The sequence below is a fragment of the Taudactylus pleione genome, unplaced genomic scaffold (genome assembly GCF_031769625.1).
Source record: "Taudactylus pleione unplaced genomic scaffold, aTauple2 ptg000086l, whole genome shotgun sequence".
Taxonomy (NCBI): Eukaryota; Metazoa; Chordata; class Amphibia; order Anura; family Myobatrachidae; genus Taudactylus; species Taudactylus pleione.
Window position 1 is genome coordinate 8,305,714 of NW_028284488.1, and position 23,287 is coordinate 8,329,000.

A 23,287-nucleotide genomic window follows, 5' to 3' on the forward strand; every position below is an offset into this window, starting at 1 on the left:
CAGCTCCCAGTTAACACACTCCTATACCCCATTGTACTGAGGCTCCAGTGTCCCCTGTGGAATCGGAGAAAGGGATTTATCGGTAAGTACCAAAATCCTAATTACTAGATGATAGAAGAGATTCAGGTTTGGCTCCTATTACTAGATATTAGAAGAGGAGATGCAGGTTCGGCTCCTGTTACTTGATGACAGAAGAGGAGATGAAGGTTGGGCACCTGTTACTGGATAGAAGAGGAGATGCAGGTTGGGCTCCTTTTACAGGGGTTAGGGTTGGGCACTGTGAAATCGTACTTTAAATCTCTCTACGGCTGACGCTACGTGGACGCACCTTGCATATGGCGATACGCAAATGTGAATGCACGGTGTACGCAACGTGTGATGCATACGCAATACCTTCCTATACTGTAACACTAACAGTATGCATAATAATTGCTAATCTTCATATCAAAATACAATGTGAATTACACGGCAATATGTATCACAGCATATTAACCTTATGTGAAAGCATGTGAACACACACAGTTTGTGGTCCAACACACAAAAGTAATTATTGTATTGAAATAATATATGAATTATTATTACAAGTAATGCAGTGGTACAATACAGTTCAAGAAAAAGGTCAGAGTTACAAACCAGTATACATACTTTCGCATGCGCGCTCCAGATCCAGAGTACAGTCGTCACCAGATGACTGGTATAGTACAACAGCTACTGGACTCTTGATCAGGGGAGCCTTATTTTATACAGTTAAATTATCGGTGTGTATAATAGCAGGCTGTATCATATTCCATTGGTCCACGGGGGGGGGGTTGTTTCCAGTTCACTGGGGGTCATTGGTTGTTTCAAACAGTGGGTGAAGCCTAGGCTCATGTTACAGGAGTTCACCTCTGGGTCCCGATACAAAAAGCTTAGTTCAAATCATATACTATATTAAACATAAATCTGACATTGCTAATATCTGCTTGCCGCAATGTGCGACAATCTATTCGCAATCATTGGAATACTGCTAACACAATTCTGCACAATATGATCCTAAACACGATATTAATATGTGATCCCGTTCCTGGACTATATGTATTGTGCGAGCCCCGAACGCTGGGATATATATAATACATTGGACATGTAATATAAATGTCTATTTCTTCCTATATACATATATACTGAAATTACTAAAGGGTAAGATAAAGAAATGTGTGGCCAATCAAACCAATCTCTCAGGGCCACAAGGGGGAACTGTTGCCGCAGCTGGTAATCAATTGTAAAATTAAATATACTTGAATAATATTAGGATTAGGATTAATATACCATAATGATTAAAAGTGGTTTTCACCAATTATATATATTTCGTAGCAAGAAGTTCATATGTGTTTGTATGTATACATGTATCAAATAGGGAATACTATATTAGTTTGTTAGGGAGGCAGTTTGAACAAGTTTTCCTGCTTATATACTAAAACAATGGGCTGAGCACTCGTGTGCACAGGTGTGTGTAGGTGATATGTATAATTAAGATCAAATCTCAGTGCAGCAGATCTGGGGAGGTCATTAAACCAGTTCATCCATTGTCCAGTGAGGGTCATATAAGGAGTCATTTTATATATACAGTCAGGTGCATAAATATTGGGACATTGACAGAATTTTCATATTTTGGCCTCTATACACCACCACAACAGCTTTGAAATGAAACAAACAAGATGTGCTTTAACTGCAGACTTTCAGATTTAATTTGAGGGTAATTACATCCAAATCAGGTGAACGGCGTAGGAATTACAACGGTTTCTATATGTGCCTCCCACTTTTTAAGGGGCCAAAAGTAATGGGACTATCAACTCAAAAGCTATTTCATGGACAGGTGTGGGCTATTCCCTCATTATTTCATTATCAATTAAGCAGGTAAAAGGTCTGGAGTTGATTCTAGGTGTGACATTTGCATTTGGAATCAGTTGCTGTCGACTCTCAATATGAGATCCAAAGAGCTGTCACTATCAGTGAAGCAAGCCATCATTAGGCTGAAAAATCAAAACAAACCAGAGAGATAGCAAAAACATTACGTGTGGCCAAATCAACTGTTTGGAACATTCTTAAAAAGAAAGAACGCATCGGAGATCTCTGCAACACCAAAAGACCAGGAAGACCACGGAAAACAACTGTGGTGGATGACAGAAGAATTATTTTCCTGGTGAAGAAAAACCCCTTCACAACAGTTGGCCAAATCAAGAACACTCTCCAGGAGGTAGGTGCATATGTGTCAAAGTCAACAATCAAGAGAAGACTTCACAAGAGTGAATATAGAGGGTTCACCACAAGATGTAAACCATTGGTGATCCTCAAAAACAGGAAGACCAGATTAGAGTTTGCCAAACAACATCTAAAAAAGCCATTACAGTTCTGGAACAACACCCTATGGACAGATGAGACAAAGATCAACTTGTACCAGAGTGATGGGAAGAGAAGAGTATTGAGAAGGAAAGGAACTGCTCATGATCCAAAACATACCACCTCATCAGTGAAGCATGGTGGTAGTAGTGTCATGGCGTGGGCATGTATGGCTGCCAATGGAACTGGTTCCCTTGTATTTATTGATGATGTGACTGCTGACAAAAGCAGCAGAATTAATTCTGAAGTGCTTCAGGCAATATTATATGCTCATATTCAGTCAAATGCTTCAGAACTCATTGGACGGCGCTTCACAGTGCAGATGGACAATGACCCGAAGCATACTGCAAAAGCAACCAAAGAGTTTTTTAAGGCTAAAAAGTGGAATGTTATGCAATGGCCAAGTCAATCCCCTGACCTGAATCCGATTGAGCATGCATTTCACTTGCTGAAGACAAAACTGAAGGGAAAATGCCTCAAGAACAAGCAGGAACTGAAGACATTTGCAGTAGAGGCCTGGCAGAGCTTCACCAGGGATGAAACCCAGCGTCTGGTGATGTCTATGCATTCCAGACTTCAGGCTCTAATTGCCTACAAAGGATTTGCAACAAAGTATTAAAAAGTGAAAGTTTGATTTAGGATTGTTTAGTTTGTCCCATTACTTTTGGCCCCTTAAAAAGTGGGAAGCAGATATACAAACCGTTGTAATTCTTACACCGTTCAGCTGATTTGGATGTAATTACCCTCAAATTAAATCTGAAAGTCTGCAGTTAAAGCACATCTTGTTTGTTTCATTTGAAAGCCATTGTGGTGTTGAATAGAGGCCAAAATATGAAAATTCTGTCAATGTCCCAATATTTATGCACCTGACTGTGTGTATATATATATATATATATATATATATATATATATATATATATATATAATATGGAGCAAAGGGTCCGGCTCTGCCTCATGGAGTTTAACAGTGTCGGCTGCTCACACAAAGGAAATTTCAAAGTATAGAGAGAGGTGCAGCACTCCTGGCTTCTTAGTAAAAGATAAACTCTTAGCATGCAAAAAAAGGCAACGTTTCAGTGCCGTTTAGTGTGGCACTTTCGTCAGGCTTCACATTGTGCGCAACCTTCTTTCATTCCTAGAGATATATATATATATATATATATATATATATATATATCCATCCAATGACCGGCACTCCCATAGACTAAACAGCTGCCTGGGTGCCTATCCAAATGTAGTAGTATACCAACATGAACAGGTGGCACTCCTTGGGCTCCTTGATTGCAAGAAAATATGCATTTCCTCCTGTGTTACATATATTTTTTTTGGTCATGCCTATTAGAGAGTGGTTGGTTAACCATTTAATTTATGTACGTGTCACTTTTACCTTATAAATGTTTGTGTTACATTCTGAGAGATCTGTGCATCATTTAAGCATGGACAGTGCAAAATAATTTATTGCCACAGTTGCTTGATATGATACTTTAGTGAAACACAAATTGTTTTGCTCCTCCGTGTGGTAATAGGAGCTCCTAAAGTTTTCCAGAGGGGTATATAGGCAGGGCCGGATTATAAGCGGGGAGGTCATTCAGGGACCCCCACAAACATTCCGGGCCACTCTGGACCCTCTGTGGCCGACTCCCGGCCGCGGCCAGTAGCATACAACGGCAGACGATGGAAGCTTTGTCCCTTCACTGACATAATGCCACGATTTGGGGGTGTATTGGCAGGGGGTGGGGCCTGATGCCATGAAGTGCCTTTCTCTATTAGAAGCCTTCCCTGCTGCTTGCTGCTCTACATAGAGGTAGGGAAATATGTATGTGCTCTCTGACTCTTCCTTCCTTTCATTCCTTCCTCCCTTTCATTCCTTCCTTTCTCTCTCTCTCCCTCCCCCTCTAACTCTCTCATGACTTCTCTCTCTATCTTTCTCCCTATCCCTCCCTCTCTCACTTTTTCTCTATCTCGTTCTCTCTCTCCCTCTATCTCACTCTCTCTCCCCTCTCCTTTCTCCTTTTTTGAGGGGAAAATGTGGTAAAACCCCCCAAAATTCAGTTTTTCGGGTGTTTTACCGCATTCCCCATATGTACAAAGCACCGGAATGCTTCATCCCAATGGATAACACCACATTCAGGTGGCGTTACCCCATAGAAGCTTATGGGCTTCTTATCGGGACTCCCCCTTGGGAGGGATCCGATCGGATCCCTCCCATCACCACATTGCGGCCCCCGACCTTTTGGACATGCGCAGAAGGACGCCAGAGGGACTTCTGGGTGTTAAACCCAGAAGTCCGTCTGTCCGGAGCCATCGCAAAGCACAGCTCTTATCGGGAGAGCTGTCATTTGCGATATTCTAGGTACAAATCGCGGTAATCAACTGCTGTAAGTACCTGAAGACAGGTGTGATGTACAGCATCATGGATGCAATGCTTAGTACATTCCGCCCTATATCTCTCACTCTCCTTCCTCTCTCTCTCTCTCTCTCTCTCTCTCTCTCTCAAACCCCCCCGCCCCACACCCCTCACAATCCTGCATTTGCCCCTAGCATTGTACTGGATCATGTACGCTATGCTTCTGGGAGTCTGTTCCTAGCAGTATTGCGGGCATGAAGTAGTATACTGCGATCCTTGCCGGTCAGTGGAGAGTCAGGAGTCAAAGGGCATAGTAGCCGTCGTGTGCGGCCATAGCAATTTTATCGATGGGGCCCCCACAACTTAGTTGCCCCGGGGCCCCCACAAGCCTTAATCCGGCCATGTTTATAGGACAGACAAACCAGTACTGTATAAGGGTAATATACTATGTAGACAAAGGTGACTGAACACTGACAGCAAAAAAGATCAACAAGATTTTATTGATGCAGTACTTTGTAGGTCCACCACGTGCAGTAATGACTGGAGACACCCTTCTTGCCAAACTGTCCACAAGTTCCTGGACAACAGCAAGTGGTATGTTTTACCATTCCGCCTTAAGTACAGTGACCAACTGTGACACTAAAGAAGGTCGGGTTGGCCTAGAAACGCACCCATTGCTCCAATTTGTCCCAGAAGTTCTCAATGCGGCTAAGATCTGGACTCTGAGCTGGCCAGTCCATCTGCCCTGGAAACATGACAGTTGGCATTGTTGTCCTGATGAAAACATTTGTGGTTTCCATAGAACTGCAAATGCAAGTGTTCTTGTTGAAACTGCCATTAGTGGCCATTTGGAACTTGTGTGCAATGGTACTGTATGCATTTTGCTTGCATGGGGGTGTTCAATCACTTTTGTCTACATAGTGTATATCCAGACTAAGGGGTATATTAACTAAAGTGCGGTTTTTAGAAGTGTAGGTGTTGCCCATAGCACCCAATCAGATTCTAGCTATTATCTTCTAGAAGGTGCTTGATAAATGTTAAGTAGAAGCTGATTGTTTGCTATGGGCAACATCTCCAATTATACAAACATGCACTTTAGTAAATATACCCCTAAACATGGAACATTCTTGTTATTCACTCATATAAAGTGAGCAAATTTACCAATAATAAAATGTTCACTTGTCTTCATTTAGTTCAAAAAATAAGTTATTTCTCTTTATATTTCAAACTAATTATAGACTAGTGAACATTTTTTTTTACTGGTAAATTAGCTCACTTTATTGAAGTGAGTAACAAGTATGTTCCATATTTAGTTCAGATTTACAACATTTATACAATGGTTGTGCTAGATACATTTTTGGGATTTGTCTGCCCTAATTAATTTCTTTTCCTAAACCCTGTCTTCATTTTTTATTTTAATATTCATTCTATTATTATTATTGTTCATTAAATTAGGACTTGGGTATAGAATGAGCGTATAGAGACACACATGCTACCCTTTACAGCAGCCAATATAATCCAATGGTTTGTAGCCATCAATTATTTTTTCATATGCCTCCCACTTGCCTAACTGTGAATTTAAATTGAATCTTCTATGTGTATAATTTCAAGTCTCTATTTTTGTCAGCTGCATGTGTAATATCCACAGTCCCCTGCCACGAGAGTGCATTCCTTATGCTAGTGTTTTATTTTCGTTAAGTGGAAATCCCATTTGTCTTTCTCCCGTGTTCCATGCTCTTTTTTTGTACAAGATACTTGTTCTTATAACACACTTGAACTGGGCTACTTTTGGCCTTTCTACGGAAGCTTGTGGTAATCTTGGTTTATTTTCTGTTTCCTTCTTTTTTTTTTGTTGGTTCTTCTGAGCTTGATGTTGAAGGTCACTAATGTAACAGCTGCTTCTCTTTTTGACCTTTTGTGATCTTGACCTTCTCTTCTTGTATATCAGTCAGACCGATCATATGTTTTTTTTTTGTTCTGTGACCTTTGTTTCTTTCGATACAAGTAGTTTGAATTCAGTAGTGTACTTCTGTGTACCACCAAATCAATGTCATATAGGGTTATTTCAATATGAAGCATTCTGTTGGAACAAGGAGAGTATAAAGTTAATTCTCTATACCAATTTTGTATAGAAAAGGAAATCTGTGGTAAGTTTCTTTTAGAAAGAGCTTGCAGTATGTTCAGCACACAATGGGTTGTCACATCCTGGTATGAGACAGTTAGTTAATTTGTCATATTTTATACAGTCCATTGTTTGGGTAGAAAGCATACATTTTATAGAGTGCTGGGATTTAAAAAAAAAACAATTATGATTATTTTTATTATCTTTTATTTCTAAGATGCCACAAGGGACCGTAGTGTGTTTATTTTGTTTTATATCACTAATGAATGGTGTGCTGTGCATGAAAATTTAAATCTCAGTCCTTTTTCACGTTAGGATGGTTTTCAGTCAAGAAGCTCAAATATGCAGATCAGCTCTGATTGGTGGATAGAATGAACAGAAACAGCACTAAATGGGTGATGTATGGGTAGCAGACAACAGATCTTCCTATTGTTCATATTTTAGTGGGACTGTCCCGCTTTGAGGGTGTCCAGTGTTTAGCACAGTTCCCTTAAATAAAGACTGTCCTACTGAAATCTGTATGGCGCGGTCATGCCTCCATCTCAACTTGCCACCTATAAAAGTTGGGCAGTATGGCAGACGATGACAATAATCAAGTGTTTCAGATCCAACTGAATGCTTTCTCAAGGTTAAATGTACAATACAAAGTGATCCTTAATATACCCACTAATAAAGGGAATCTGCAAAAAAAGGTCAACGTATGCAGATCATCATCTGTGTAGTATATGGTTACACACTCATAGCATAAAAGATTCAGAAATTACTCTGTTATCCAAATAAATTCTTATATAAAACTAAGCGTATGAGTAAAAAGTTGTTTGCTTTTTTAGGTTATATAACACGGTATGTAGTGTAACATGCGAAGATGTAAATGTGTAGGAGAATTTGAGATGTGTAATGTTCCTAAAGGCCGCTTTGAAAATGCATATTGAAAAGCCACAATGCTTCTGGGAGAAGCACTTTTGCTGCATTTGGCACATGGTGCCTATAATCTGTCTAGAGCACAATAAAATCTCAAAACATTGGACTATTCTGGAGTGGCCTTCTATTAGCCCTGATTTGAATCCTATAGAACATCTATGAAAAGAGCTAAAACATCCAGTCTGGAGAAGGCACCCATCAGACCTGAGACAGCTGGAGCTGTTAGCTCAGGAAGAATGGGCTAAACTACCTGTTGAAATTGCTTGATTGCAGTGATTGCATCTAAAGGTTGTGCAACAAAATATTAGGTTAAGGGCAGAGGTGTCACTGTGTCTAGTGACACTCGGTGCGCACTCCGAATCCCTTTCGCGTGGCGGAGCCGCAGCCTAACAAAAAAGGTGTGTGTCCTCACGGGAAATCCCTCCACGGAAGTGCCCAGCAACCCCGCGATAATGGGCTACACCCGGAGACTAGTTGCTGCACGGTTGGCTCTTCCTCTGTGACAGGAGCCGAGTGCCGCAGGAGTTGTCACACTGCAGCACCCAGCTCCTGTCACTGAGGAAGAGCCTGCATTTTGGTGACACCCGGTTCGGCCCACACCCCATAGCGATGCCACTGTGTTAACGGTTCCATCATTTTTGCCCATGCTATTTTCATTTGTTATAATATTTAAAATATTCTGTTGAATCAATCAAAAGCAAAGTCTGATTTCTATTAAATTTGGAATAAACATTGATGGACGCCAATTTCTTGTAGCAGTTTTAAGTTATTTCAGAGTAAATATGTGTTCTTTTTTTTTTGTGTGGAAAGGTACCAACAAATTTGTACATTTCTTTATTTGATAAGATGCCAAACTGGTAAACTTTGATGCAATTGACTCCAAGTATAATGCATACTTCATGATAACATTTATACAGGTATCTAAAATTTCTATTATCAATAAGTTATACTTTTATGTGTGTCTGAATACATTTTTCAGGAGAACTGTTATACAGGTGTCATGCCATGTCTGTATTGTCATTGATTACAATTACATATATATTTTGTATATGCACATAATTGCACATTACGACATTTTAATATTGTGATGCAGTTGTTCTAGTATTTGCTGCTGCTGACCTTGTCATTGGGTTTTCAATGTCTATGTGTGTTATTTTTAGATTTACTATTATAACCGTTTTATTGCATACCTATTAAAAGTTATACTTTTAGGCCCGTATTCAATTTGAGTAGAGCCGCGATACTTTTTCTCCTCCCGGACCTTTCGCCTACATCACGTGTTTTGCAGGCGGAAAAGTATCGCGCGCTTGCCCGCGTATCGCCGTATTCAATTCGAAAGTAGGCGAAAACGGGACCCGGCGAAACTTAAACAAGCAGAAAGTACTGTCAGTTTTGGGGAAATCAGCCTGACACCCCCCAAAAGGTGCTCTGACATAGGGGTTCACTATAGTACCCCCCGATTTGGCTTGCTGAAGGTATTTGGTGTCTTTAAACGGGCTCAATAGCTGCTAAATAGCATTTTTGTATAGGTGGTGTATATTTGAATAGTATTCAGGAGGTTTTTTTTGCAGAAAATAACTTATCCCAGCAAATTTGGGGTACTTGAAAATGGGGGCCAGCATATTTTAAAGTTAAGTTAAAAAAATTGTGGAAAATCCACCTGCCGCAATCCCCTGCAATGAAAAATACCTGGGGCATACTTGGGGACCCCCCCCCAGAGTCAAGTTCACTAGTTTTTAACTTTGTCCCCCAACTTTTTTTTTTTTCGCCCCCAAATTCAAAGTGATTTTTGGGGTATCCTTTAGTGTTTTTTTTTAATTTTTTGACAGTTTACCTTTGGGGGACTGTCTGTAGGCTGCACGGGGGTTCCCGCAATGTTGCACCCCAAAACCCCAATTCTGCACTTTTTTCCGCCTGCTATTCATAGGCGAATCTTTTTTGCCTATTACATTGCATTGACTTTCCGCCTAGGCGTAAATTCTTTCAAATTGAATACGGAGTAAAATCAAAACAGGTGAAAATGACGTCATCGGCGAAAAGTTTTCTACAAAAACACCCGAAAACGCTTTTTTGCTCCAAATTGAATATGGGCCATAGATGGCTACAGTTGGAGACGGACCTGTGTCATGTTAATTAATTGGCCTCCCTACTCATGATCCTCTCCAAAATCAGCTCCCCATACATTTAATCTGCATCCCCTTCACTTTACCTCCCAGACTTGGGACTACTGTACCCGCCATTTCAAGCACCTCTGATGTCCCTCTTCCCTTTCGTTATAGATGTTTTGGATAATGGTATCTGTATGCCGCTACCTTACATTGTAGCTAAATTCAACTTCCCAGAGGCTAATCCATTTACATATTTTCAGATAAGGCATTTAGTAGCCTCTCTGAATAGTCCAATACCACTCTGCTCTTTGTCTACTCTAGAATCTTTGTGTTATCACAGGCCCTTAACTCAGGGTATTATATCTGCCACTTATTCTCTCCTTTTATCGTATAGGCAGTTTCCTACTCCATCGTTTGTACTTCAGTGGGAAAAAGACCTAGGTCTATCTCAAAAACATCCATTTCAACCTTGGTTAAGGAGAATGCCTATTAGATTATTTTACAGATGGTACTTGGTCCCTGCTAGATTACACAAAATGTTTCCTTCTGTTCCCCCTCAGTGCTGGAGAGACTGTGGCGCTGTAGGCTCTTTTATCCACATATAGTGGACATGGCCCAAAATAGCATTATATTGGGATATGATTGCGGATATGCTAAATAAAGTGATCAATGTTCCTATAGTTAAAGACCCCTCGTTTTTTATCTTGGGTGTTCCAATTACCGCACTAGATACGATCGCCAATAAGCTGGTGGTTCAGATATTGAATGCAGCCAGATACCTAATTGCATTACATTGGAAGCGTTTGGAGGCCCCTTCTCTTCACCTAGTTCTTGATAAAGTTTGGTACCTGGTGAGTATGGAGACGATCACTGCATATCTTAATAATAGATCCTTTAGATTGTTACAGATTTGGGACCTGTGGTCCCGCTTTCAAGATCTCTCATAGTCTTTGCTCACTGGGTGGACTTTCAGCCCTTCTGTTCTGACCGCCTTTTTGTTTTTCTTGCGCTTTATATTTCTATATTGTACATGTTTGTTTACTTCTGCTAGCAATACTGTTTTCAGTATTATTACTATTATATACTCCAGATGTATGCTCAACTCTGATGTTTGTTTATTTTCATCTGGATGTTCATGATTTTATTGTCTTTTGCATTTTAACTTATAAATAAAAAATTAAAAAAACAAGTAAAAAAGTTACACTTTTGATAGTGTGCCCTACTTAGGTTAGTATTTTTTCTTTCTACCTAATTAACCAATTTGTTAACTTTTTAATCTTGTATCATTTCTAGATACATGCTATATATTTTTTTATTAACGTTACATTCATGGATGGTAGCATCATTTTTTATATCAATGTACTTTTGGGGATTTGAACCAGGGTTGCCTGGTTTAAACCAAATGTGTTTTTTTTATTATGTTGTGATTACATACCTGGCACCTTGACTTCTTAAAGAAAGCCTATTATAAGGGAATCCCCCTTGTATTATTCCAAATTCTTGTTGCTTGTGGACTTCATTTGAGTGAGCTGAACCAATATAGTAAATTCACACACAACAGAGAAATAGGGAGAGTGGGAGGGTGAACCAGATCAGAGAGGTACTAAATCTGCCTAGCATCAGCTAACACTCCACTAACTACATTCTCAATCTTAAAGGGTAAACAACTCCACCACACACAGAGAAACACATCATGGTTTAATCTCCTACATGTTTATTTCAATTCAAAACCTTCAGTCCTACTGAGATGAGTGGAAGAAGGAAGGAGTATATTTACTAAAATGCAGGTTTTTAGAAGTGGAGATGTTGCCCCTAGCAGCCAATCAAATTCTATCTTTATCTTTTATAGTGTTCTAGATAAATGTTTAAGAGAATCTGATTGGTTGCTATGGGCAACATCTCCACTTCTAAAAACCCCCACTTTACTAAATATACCCCAGACTCAGTCTGGCTCTCTTTTGATGAGATAAAAAATCCTAATAACTTTTGATTCTTCATGTTGGAAAGCATTAAAACATGGTTGATCAAGGTTTCTAATACAAAGCAACATTTCACAGTATTAATATAATAAGCATGATTCCATTTTCATTAAAACATTAATGGAAAAAACCTGGTTTAAAACAAAACAAAACTTTTTTTTTTTTTCAACTGTGATTTGAACATATACTATTAAACTTAACTACATGAACTTAACCATATATATATATATATATATATATATATATATACACATATATATATATATATATATATATATATACACATATATATATATAATATTATTTCTCTGTACAATAATCTACATACCAGTACTCCAATTTGCATTCCCATCTGGAATGTACAATTTAATTTACGAGTATTATATTCCACTACTAGTAAAAAACACAGAAACAAAATATATTGTATCAACTGTCACGCCTGAGAGTTGGTTGGGCTAGACAGGCTTGGGAGGCTGAAGAGGAGACTTGGGAAGTGTGAATAAACCTGGGTGGCTTGAGCCAGGACTTCCTCATGTATTGCTGTTAAAAGATAGATTAGCTACAGAGGATGATGGCTTGTGTTTTGATCTTTGAGTTATTAATTTTTATCTTTTTCTCGCCCAAAGGCGAGAACAAGAATGGAATGTCTTTATTAAACAGCAAGTTTCATTGAGAACTGGAAATGATGATAATGAATGAGCAGAGTCTGATTGGGGCTGATGATGCTGGATTGAGAGCTGGATAGGTTTGAGACCGATGTTTATGAATTGGTGAACTTAATATATGAGTCCAATGTTGGAAGCATCAGATGAGACCGATGGTTGGAGGTATCGGCTGGAACCGATGGTTGCTGTAAGAACAAGTCTCAGTGGTAAAAAGCAGACTGGTGTGCAAGATGGTATAGGAGACTTGTTTACCAGATATAGGAACTGGATATAATGGACTGGGACTGTTCAGATACAGAGTACATGGGAGCTCAGCACTGAAGTGATGTTGTACTGGCAACAGAGGCCAGTCTGGAAATAGAATTTATAGGGGAGGTTCCCCATGGATTGGATGCTGCGATCAGCTGGTCTGGAAGCAGTGCTCTTAGTGGAGGAAGAGCGTCAGGTGATGTCCAACATGGCTGCGCCCATACTATTGTTTAGGAGGGAACTCTGGAGTGCAGCCTGTGTGCCATTATGCTGGAAAGACACGCTATGAGCAAGATGCTGCGGAGAGCCATCTCCGTTCTCAGTAACAAGACACTGAGCGGACGGTGTAGAAGCCGTACAGATAGACCTCAGCACCAGCTGGGAGTGATGTGCAGCGTGAGCAGACCTCTGTGCTATCCTGGGCAGGCACTGGAGCTGTAAGAAAGTGGTTTTAATAGTCTGGAGCGTGTCATCAGCATCTTATCTGTTAGTAATCTTTTTTTGACATTGTAGCACAATTGCGTATTTTGCGTCTGCATGGGCATAACTGCGCAGGATACGTAATTGGTATAAACCTGTAACTTGCTTTTTTGTTGACTTGGTTGTAATGTTACTCATGGGGGAAGGGTGGCAAGCCTTTGAACCTAGAGTGAAGAGAGGTTAGGAATTCCTGCATTCCTGCTTCAGTAATAATTGTGTCAACATGTATATCTCACATAAGACCCTGGAAAGTACCAGCCATTTGACCAGGCTCTGCTAGGAGAAGTCATTAAGAGCTTTGTGTATTATTCTTGAACAGAGATCAAACCAGGATTGCTTATACCAGAGACATACTGTCTTCTAAGGGTGTGTATTTCCTCACCTAAGTCCAGGGGTATGTTTATTGACATAAGCCGTGGAGCTAAACTTCATAAAGGGCTGAAAGATAATTAAAATAACCCCTGTCCGAATGAGAGAGAGAGACCCCAAAGATCCAACCAGCTGGACAACCCTCTCTGAGTTGACAAGGGTTAAAATCACCTCAGGGAGGGGGTCGGGGGGGTGCCTGGAGAAACTGGCATAAAACTGTAGCTGACTTCTAGGTCAGTGTTCATTTCTGAGGGGCTATCGTCAAAGGTACAGATTGAATCAGAGTTAGGGGGCTGCCCTGTCCCCCAAATCACATAAGACAACGGAGGTTTGTTTTTTCCCTTTATTTTATTTCTGAAATTGAAAGTAATTTGTGTGCAACCTTTTATTTAATATTATTATAATCTTGTAACTTTTTGTAACTAAGCTTTGAAGGTATTCTTGAATTAAAACATTAGTTGTGTGTACAAGTGAGAGCAGAAGCTTGCCTTGCCTTCTGCTGGTGGCAGATACCGGAGTTAATAACCACAAGCGCTGAGGTATCCGGTGAAAGTCACGGCGGCAACTCTCAGATTGTCGTATCTGGAAAGAGTAGTCATGGTGGTCCGTGACACATTACTTTATATTACCTTTTAAACTCCACCTTGTGTCCTTGCCAGAACTGTGTGGCGCAGCCAGTCCGCAACTCCTCAGGGTGTTTCAAATATGTGTTCTTCCCTCAATCTGGCTGGAAAAAGAGTGACAGTAGACAATTGAAATCTGTCTCTTTATCTGTATGAACAGAGCTTTTCTGTATATGTGTGACAAATCTGAAATAAAGCAATGTGTTTTTTTTTGTGTGATTTAAATGGCTCTGTTGTCTAGGTATCTGAGGATTACATCAAAGCAGTAAATGTATGCAGAGAGGGTCTCCAGGTGGTGTACTCAGCACAGAGGTACAATGTGCCATTTCCACAACAAACCATGTGATGATTACCTCTTGACCCAGCATGCTGATCAACCATTTCACAAGGAAAGCTCTGGTGTTAGGTTTCTCTGATTTTTCAGGTTTAACCCACAAGTCTAACATTATTTTGTCTTATCCTTCCTTCAACGTCTAATCATTTTCTGTTTGCAGGCCTTCATTTGAGAGGTTAGGTTAGCGACATCCCTTTTATTAGGAGCAGTTGTAGATATTTTGTTGCTCCTACACACTATCATTCTGAATGAACCGACTGTTACACCTGTTGTACTTGTTACATATGTGTGTTTGGTCAAGCACTTGACTTCACAGGTTGTGAGGTAGATTATGTCTCACTGGTATTAGTCACAAACAAAGAGTAAAGATAATGCACAAGCGTATCACCAGCCGCAGGCTACATGGGATTTAGATTTATGCTGGCCATACACTAGTACGACCAGCGTAAGATGCGATTCAGCATACGATTTCCCTTGAACTCCCTGGCAGTTTCGGCCGACGATTTGGTGCTTTTTGAAAACGATGCACATACGATCTCATGTACGATCATTCGTCCCTATACGACGGGTTGTGATGCGATCGATCGTGTGCCTCATTAAAAACATGCCATCATAATAGATTTAAATAGAGGAAAATGTCACTCATTGATGCCGCTCGGGCGGTCGATGCACGATGCATCGAATGCGCAAATACACGGCACTATCTGGATACAATTTCGACGGATAATATGGGCTACACGTCTGATGGAGCGGCGGGAGCGCTCCTCAGATCATATTCGTACCTAAATACTGCACGATTTGCATGCAATGCATCGTAAGAGGCTTCTAAAATGGTGCAATCGCCATGAAATCGCGCTAGTGTATGGCCAGCATAAGTCTTCAATTTGGTACAAAATGTTCTTGTGTATACACCGCTCGTGTTGTAGGAATGGTAGTTGTCCTCTGACCTTATCACTTTGTCGTGTTTTGTGCATTTGAAGAAAATAGATACTGTGAGTATAAACTTCCAGGCTACTTCACATATAGAAATAGAAGAGGGTTCCATTTAATTCACAGAGGAGTCTGCTGAATCACTGCTCATTTCTTGCAGTGTGGAGCAAACTGAATTTCCCTTTCTATAACTTTTATTATATGTAATAAATAGGCTGGACATAAAGGTATATATTTTATAGGCTGTGCCCTTACCTATATTAATAGGTGCATAGATTTGTTCCTGTTCAGGCTTTATATTTAAAGGAGAAAGTGCTGGAGGAAATACTCAGCCCACTGTCCTCCACTGTTGAGCTACTGAGTGTATAGTATGTCGCAGTCCTAGGCTCTGCACAACTCAGTCTTCTGACCTCTTTCTACACAGATACAGAGGAAAGGGGGAGGGGACTTGGACTGCACACCCTAATGTTAAACATAAGAGGTGCTACCATGCTGAGACTTGTAGTACAATGCAGGGAACAAAGAATACTGGTACACACTCTGTGTACTAAGAACAACAATAATAGTAAACTAATACCAAGCAGGAGGAGTCTCAGCCTTCAGGTGTACAATGTATACACAAATATTGGGGGTCATTCAGACCCGCTCATGGTCTTCCTCTTCGACGATGATCCATAGAGCTTGGGTTGTTCAATGCTCAAGCAACGGATGCTTTGAAAACCAGTTAATTATTGTCATTGAATCCAGACATTTGATAGAGCAGCCATGCGTTTACACAAGTGCCATCAAGAAAGTGAAAGAACACCCGAATGTACCGTCTCCTGTTTTTGCATTTGTGTGGGTACATCGCCACATACTGATCCATTCCCTTCTCCCCCATACAGTTTAACGACATGGTTGAGGGATGTGGATAACTACCTTTTTATTTTTTGCTCCAAATCTGGGCAGAATCTTGTGGCTGCCTGCCTGCACAGGTGTAACATGAATCACTGAACGGTCTAGCCATTGTATAATTGTAATGTTTTCACCACTGGTAACAGCTGATGATGCACCTCTTCCTTCAGCAGTTTTCCACTTTTCAACTTTGATTGTGCTACCATGTACCTGTTGCATAGATACTCTGGGGTAAATTTACTAAGATTCGTGTTCGTCCTCATTTTAATTTTCGGGTGATAATATCACTTTTTTTTTAAAAATCGCGGAATTTACTAAGTCGGGTGATTTGTGTTAGTTTTGATGTTGGAATCAGTTGGTTTAATGCTGCTAATTCAAGGAAATGTGTGAGGATAAACCTCACAACAGGCGCTCAAATAGGCAGTTTTTTCCACAGCAGCTGTAATAAATGAGTATAGTCACACTCAATAAGAATACAAAAGATAGATGAATACAGCGCTATGAGGACTAATAATTAATTATAACCAGATGAAGTGCAATATATTAAAAATTAAATTATTTGATAAAGCTGGGGGTTACCCAGCGAAACGCATCAGGTGTCTATAGCACCCCTCTACATTGGAAGGATACATCTGGATCATTCGTCTTCTACAGTTGTCACTCTCACTTGGAACAGACTCCGCGGACCACACTACTTTGTTTGGGCAATCACCAAGGGACAGATGGACAGATATATCTATTTTCAAGTCACCATTTGGACTGCAATGTTTCACCACTCCAAGGGACACTATCAGAGCATGATGCTGCTCTAGAACATTCCGGGTCCCTACTATCGTGAGTTGGTTAGAGACTTATCCAATTTGAACATTTAATATTTGACCACTGTTACCCAAAGGAGTCTTAAAAAGTACATCTTTGACATTTTTCCATTTGTATACCTCATTCAATAGGGGTAGCATTTACAATTGATTCAAATTTATGTTTGATATTGTTTTATATTTAAATTTTTATTTTAACTAGTAATAAATAATTTTATTTTTAATATATTGCACTTCATCTGGTTATAATTAATTAGTAGTCCTCATCTATCTTTTGTAATGCTGCAAATTCGTCTGTTTTGACCAATAGAAATGCTATCACCATCGGCTCAATTCGGAAGTAATTTTCACTTATTTCTGCCTAAATCGGGAATTTACAATTATTCATTTTGCAAAAGTTTTACCCTCAAATAGTGGATTCAATAGAAGTTTTAAATGCACCACCTCCTGAGCTGCAAGTTGTCATTCAGCATACACAAATCCAAGTGATTTGTGTATGTTTCTTAATCGAAAGTGTTTTGTAAGTGTAGGTAGGGTCCCCCACCAAAAGCATAACCAGCCCCGGACTTGTAAGCCTGGCCTGGTACCTAAAATTACGGGGAACAAAACGAGTAAGTTTCCACCATAATTTAGGTACCAGCACCAGGCTGCAGGGCCAGTCCTGGTTTTAATTAGTGGGAGAAAAAAATTGCGTAGGGGTCCCCCTATAATTAAAACCGGCACCGGACCCTTTCTAGCCCCCCGCTAGCCCACAGCCATTGGCACCTTTTCACCCGGCCCCCCAGCCGCAGCATCGGTCCTGACTGCTAGTCAGCCCATGCCAGGGATCCCTGGGGAGTTGGGGACCCCCCCAATAAAGGGGTCCCCCTCTCCAGGGCACCCCTGGCCTAGTCTGATAGCCCAGGGCTATCCCCGACACACCTGGGTGGTGGGTTGATAGTGTATGTGGTGTGTAAAAATTAGAAGTATCAACATTGTGTTTACAGTCGAACTGCAGGTCCCAACAAGCCCCAAAAAAACTAAAATCCTGATCCACGCAACAGATACCAACCAATACAAAAATTTTACTCTAAAAATAAAAAAATAAAGAACAAACCTTATGCACATATTTCACTGATATGTGCAGTCTGCTTGTTCGGGAGAGAAGTTCGGGTGGTGAAATCGGGACTTCAAAATGGAAAGGATGAACCAAATACCCCATCAATCAAAACGATCCTGTCAAAACCTGGAGCTTGGTAAATTCCCAATTTTTAAACTCTGATAGGAACCATCAAAAATGGCCGTTTTTTTTTCAGAGTTTAAAAATGGCACAAATTGGGACCAACACGAATCTTATTGAATTTACCCCCCTGGGTGTGTAACTTCTGAAGGAGAGGAATGGTACAAAACAGGTTATCAATAAATGCCTTATGATTTTTGTTTTGTATGTCCTCACACAAGCGAAAAACCACACCAGCACACATGCCCAGCGCACTAACTTCAGCCCTGTCTCTGCATGATTCTGGATACATTTCAAACCTATATATGTACTCAGATATGTCTGCTCTCACCCACACCTTCAAACCCCATGGCTTGGGTTTCTTGGGAATGTACTGCTTGAGGGGGAATGATTTGTTAATCAACAGACTGAAACTCTTCAGGATCAACTGCTCCACTAAAGGATGACTTCAGTTTGTCTAACACAGGCTGAATTTTGACAAGGTTGTCTTTGTTTCTTGGCTATTGAGAATAATTGTCTACAAAGTGATGGTGCCAGTGAGTCTCTTGAAATCTGTTTACAGACATTGCATTTGCAATCCGGTCAAGACAAAGCCCATCATTTGAGAACCCCAGTACATTCTAGATTTGGTATACTAAATATATCTCAAGAAAACATTTCAATCCATGGCTCGACAGTGACAGATATTCCTTCCCTTTCTGGAGTGCCTACAAATTTGTGTTGTGGACAATTTAATCGGTATACGTTTAGGAAGCCGGCGGACTGAATGCCGACCGCCGGCTTCCAGACAATTTAATCCCGACGAGGGATGAATGACAGGTGTCAAAATGTAGACGCCTGTCATTTTACCGACGCTGGGAGACTGGCGCCCGGCATCCCGATCGAGCGGATGCCAGGCGCCGCAGCGGACAGCCGCAGAGGGGGCAGGGTTAGGTTTAGGGCTCCCGGGGGGGACTTAGGGTTAGGCACCCCCCCGGGAGGTAAGGGTTAGGCTAGGGGGAGGGAGGGTTAGGGTTAGGCACCCTCGGGGGGAGGTTAGGGTTAGGCACCCCCCGGGGGACTTAGGCTTGGGCAGCGGGGAAGGGGGGGGTTAGGTTTAGGCACTTAGAGGGGGGATTAGGGTTTGGCACAGGGGGGTGGAGGTTAGGGTTAGGCACCCTAAAGGAGGGTTAGGGGGAAAAATAGGTTAGTTTATACTTACCTAGGGACGATCGGGTTTTCCTCCTCTGTCGGCCAGCCGCTGTCAGGATTTGAACCGCCGACCAGGGGTCATACCGATTCCCATGTCATGGTTTAAGAATTTAGGCGCATAAAGAAATGTATGTTCTGTATGCTCAACATTTACTTTGTGCTGTCTTAAGAATGTGGACAAGACTCCTTCAAAATCATTGTCTTTGGCTTTCCACAAAGTACTATGTTTTTGTTTCCCTTTTGCTACCTCAACTAATTCATCATCATCAGTGTTGTTTCACTGCAGCTACTGCTCCTTCTCCCTTCCGGTCTGGCTGCCATTCACCATCATCTCTCTCCATGTCATTATTACTGGAATTTGATGGAATCTCTTCTACTACCCTGTACCTAACCATGTTGCTAGATGCTCTTGGTGTCTGGAGAAAATAAAAACAATACTAATAAAGCGTCTGCCACTACTACCACGGCTGCTACTAATGATAATTCTAAATAATTTGCAATGTCAAAAAGTTAAGATAACCTTATATGTATCATTACAGTATATGTTATCAGCTGTCAAAACTGGTATAGACCGCACCTGATGATGAATAGACCCCTAAATCTTTTATGCAGGGTGTCACATTTTATACATTCTTATACCTTGTACTGTATGAGCAAGGCCCCCTCTGCCCAATGTCTCCACCTCTTTCATGTATGTTTTTTCATTTGTGAAATAACAATTCCACCGAAATAACAGTGTACTTATTCCTGTTTCACAAATATTTGTTTTTCTCACCATGCTTCAGGAATTACATACACAAGTAAGTAAATATTCTTGAATATGTTGCTTTATCTGTTAAAATGTTGAGTAGTCTTCCACATCTACACTCTTGTGAGATTTGTTAACCGTTTGGAGTAAATGTTATAGCCTGCGGGATACAGGTATCAGTGACTTTTTTTTTTTTAAAAGGAGTAATTATTTAAAAGGAAAAAGCAGGCTGGTTTTGTCTTTTAAATGGTTGCTACTTTAAAACATTGGCCAGACTTACTGTGAACTCGGCAAAACCTGCAAGTTACAGGCTTTTACATTTACCCCTTTTGTCTGATATGTGTGTCTTGCCCCTCAACTTGCAGCTGCCATATGTATCATTCTCTATTATCAATAGTATATCAGGATGCATCATGATTCTATGCCATAAATGGTATGGCGGGGTCGCAGTCCTTGGTATGGGCTATATCCTTAACATGCCAGGATCTAAGGTTCAGCAGATAAATCCTAAATTTTACCAGTTTATAAAGGGTTATATATGAATGTTGGCTAATGCAAAAATCTGCTACTTTCTCAATTAGAAACATTGTTTTATTATTTTCCTTTCTCTAGGCAAAGAAGCTGGAGGAAAAAGAGCGTGAGCTTAAGAGACAGGATGATTATTACAAGGAGCAGCTGGCCAGACTGGAAGAGAGAGTAAGTGTGTGACCATATTATAAAATAAATAAACTGATATTTTGTCGGCTCTGAAGTAAATTTGGCCCTTATTTGATTTTTAATTGTATAATATGAGACAATTTGGGATAGATTTTAAATAGAAATGGAAGTCCCTTTATCTCACTTTTCCTGTTTATAAGAATGCTGATGGTGCTCCTTTCTTTTGGACAAGGGGTGTTTAGTTCTTGTCATATTTAAATAATTACTAATAAAATATGCTTTTTTGCTTCCTAAAATACATCACCAACTTACTACATGACACAGTGCCATCATTCAATCTGATTTAGACTCTCTGGTATTGGCGTTACACAACACACACCTTGTGGGTTGTGTAACGCCGTACTATTTGTAAACTAGAAACTTGTACTTTTCAGTTTATTTTTAGAATAGGTCATACAGATGTGGTCTCATACATTTAGCCTTAATACGCCATGTGGCGCAAAAAGACTGGCATGTGTGAGCCACCAGGTGACATGCATCTATGCTAGCTCCAGGCATGCAACAAAGCGTCTTAGGCCCTTATTCAATTCGCTGTGAAAAGCCAAGCCGCAATGTTTTCGATGCCTTCTCCTGTTTTGAGGCAAAACTGTTTCTCTGCGCGCTCCCACTTATCTCCATATTCAATTCCAAACGCCGCAAATAGGCAAAATCGTCGGAAAGCGAAACTGGCAAAAAGTCCCTAAAATTTTGGGGAAATCAGTCTGTACCCCAGAAAAAGCTGCACTAACATTAGCAATTATTATCGAAGTGTTCTAATAGTCCTAATAAAAGTGTTTTGTGTTCTTAAAGTGTCAGAATTGGCTGTTATATGCTTATATGCATAAGTGCTGAAAAATTATAGGAAACAATTTCTTTTGGGAAAAATAAGTACCGATGTCAGATTTGGGGTACATGAAAATGGGTACTAGCATATTTTGATGTCTCTAAAGTGAAGATTTAACAAATCTCAAAAATATACCTGCTGCAGTCTCGTGCAATCCCAAAAAACATCTGTCCCATCCATATAGCCCCCCAAAGTACCAAGCCCCCCACTTTTTACCCATTTTCCAATGGACTGGTTAGTCATTACGTGGGGGGGCAAAGGTTTCTGGACCAAATCCCCACATTTGCACCCCAAAATAGTTATTTTGCACTTCCAATTCCCCTGCCTATACATAGTGAAAACTTTTCGCCTGTTTTTTTTCCGCTTAGGCAAAAACTCCTGGAATTGAATACAGAGATACTTTGAAAACAGGTGAAAAGTCCAGATCCGCGAAAACTTTTCTCAAAACGGCACTTTTCGCGGCTAATTTAATACGGCACTTGGTCGCAATGTGATGCAGCTAGAATGCACCAGGAGACTGTGCTGATTCATTTTATATGCAACAGACCAGCCCCTTTCTCACACATGCACAGGATTAGTAACATTAATTAGCAACTCCTGTGCTAAGTGCATTCACCCAAAGCAGTGGCGTCACCAGGGGGGTGAGGGTCGCATCGGGTGACACTATACGAGGGGTGACACGAATATAGCAGCGCTATGAATGGTGTCACCAATATAGCAGCGCTATGAATGGTGTCACCGTGCAGCAGGGAGAGGCTGGGGGCTACCCACCAGATCCCAGTGTGCTGGGCAGCCCCCCAGCATGCCAAAAACTGGGGGCGTGATTACCTTGCAGAGTGCACTTAATACTACTTGTAGAACACATGGAAACAAATAATATCTCCCCAGCTGGTTAAAGTGTGTGTGTGGTGCAATTTAACTATACATGGAGAATTGTGATGTAGATTGGGTGTGCTGTCACGTTGTGGTGGACCAGCTGAGTGAACATACTCTATATGTATGGCTTGTCTCCAAGCTATATTGAGACACTGACTGCACATCCAGCGGAAATCCAATGTTTTGCAGGCAGTGGAGAATTTTCTTTTAATCTGGGAGCCCCTGCTCACCTCTTTCTTCAACCTAAAGCTGGTCAGACATCCGGTTCTGTGCCCAGTTTGATCAACTTTATTGCAATAGACCTGAATAAAATATCTTGTCTTGGGATGCGGTCAATACTCCAGCACATGGGATGTCTGGATGCCTGGTCGGGATTTTGACCACAGGGTTCCCAATTGCCGGCATACAGTACCCAACCCTTTGCCTTAGCATCATCATGATCACTGAAGTTTTAGAAAATACTTCATTCTTTTGCAAAGTAGTCTAGTCAAGCATTGT

At 40.7% G+C, this 23,287-nt stretch overlaps 1 protein-coding gene and 1 pseudogene across 1 annotated transcript in view; one reads left to right on the top strand and one right to left on the bottom strand.

Annotated features, from left to right (window-relative positions):
* CHCHD3 (coiled-coil-helix-coiled-coil-helix domain containing 3) overlaps positions 1-23,287 on the top strand; it is a 344,018-nt gene that overhangs the window by 170,341 nt on the left and 150,390 nt on the right. The window contains exon 5 of the mRNA XM_088468894.1: positions 20,986-21,069. Within this exon, the coding sequence (XP_088325020.1) occupies positions 20,986-21,069 (84 nt within the window). The remainder of the gene's footprint in view (positions 1-20,985; positions 21,070-23,287) is intronic.
* LOC148529152 (uncharacterized) lies at positions 18,514-20,316 on the bottom strand (annotated as a pseudogene).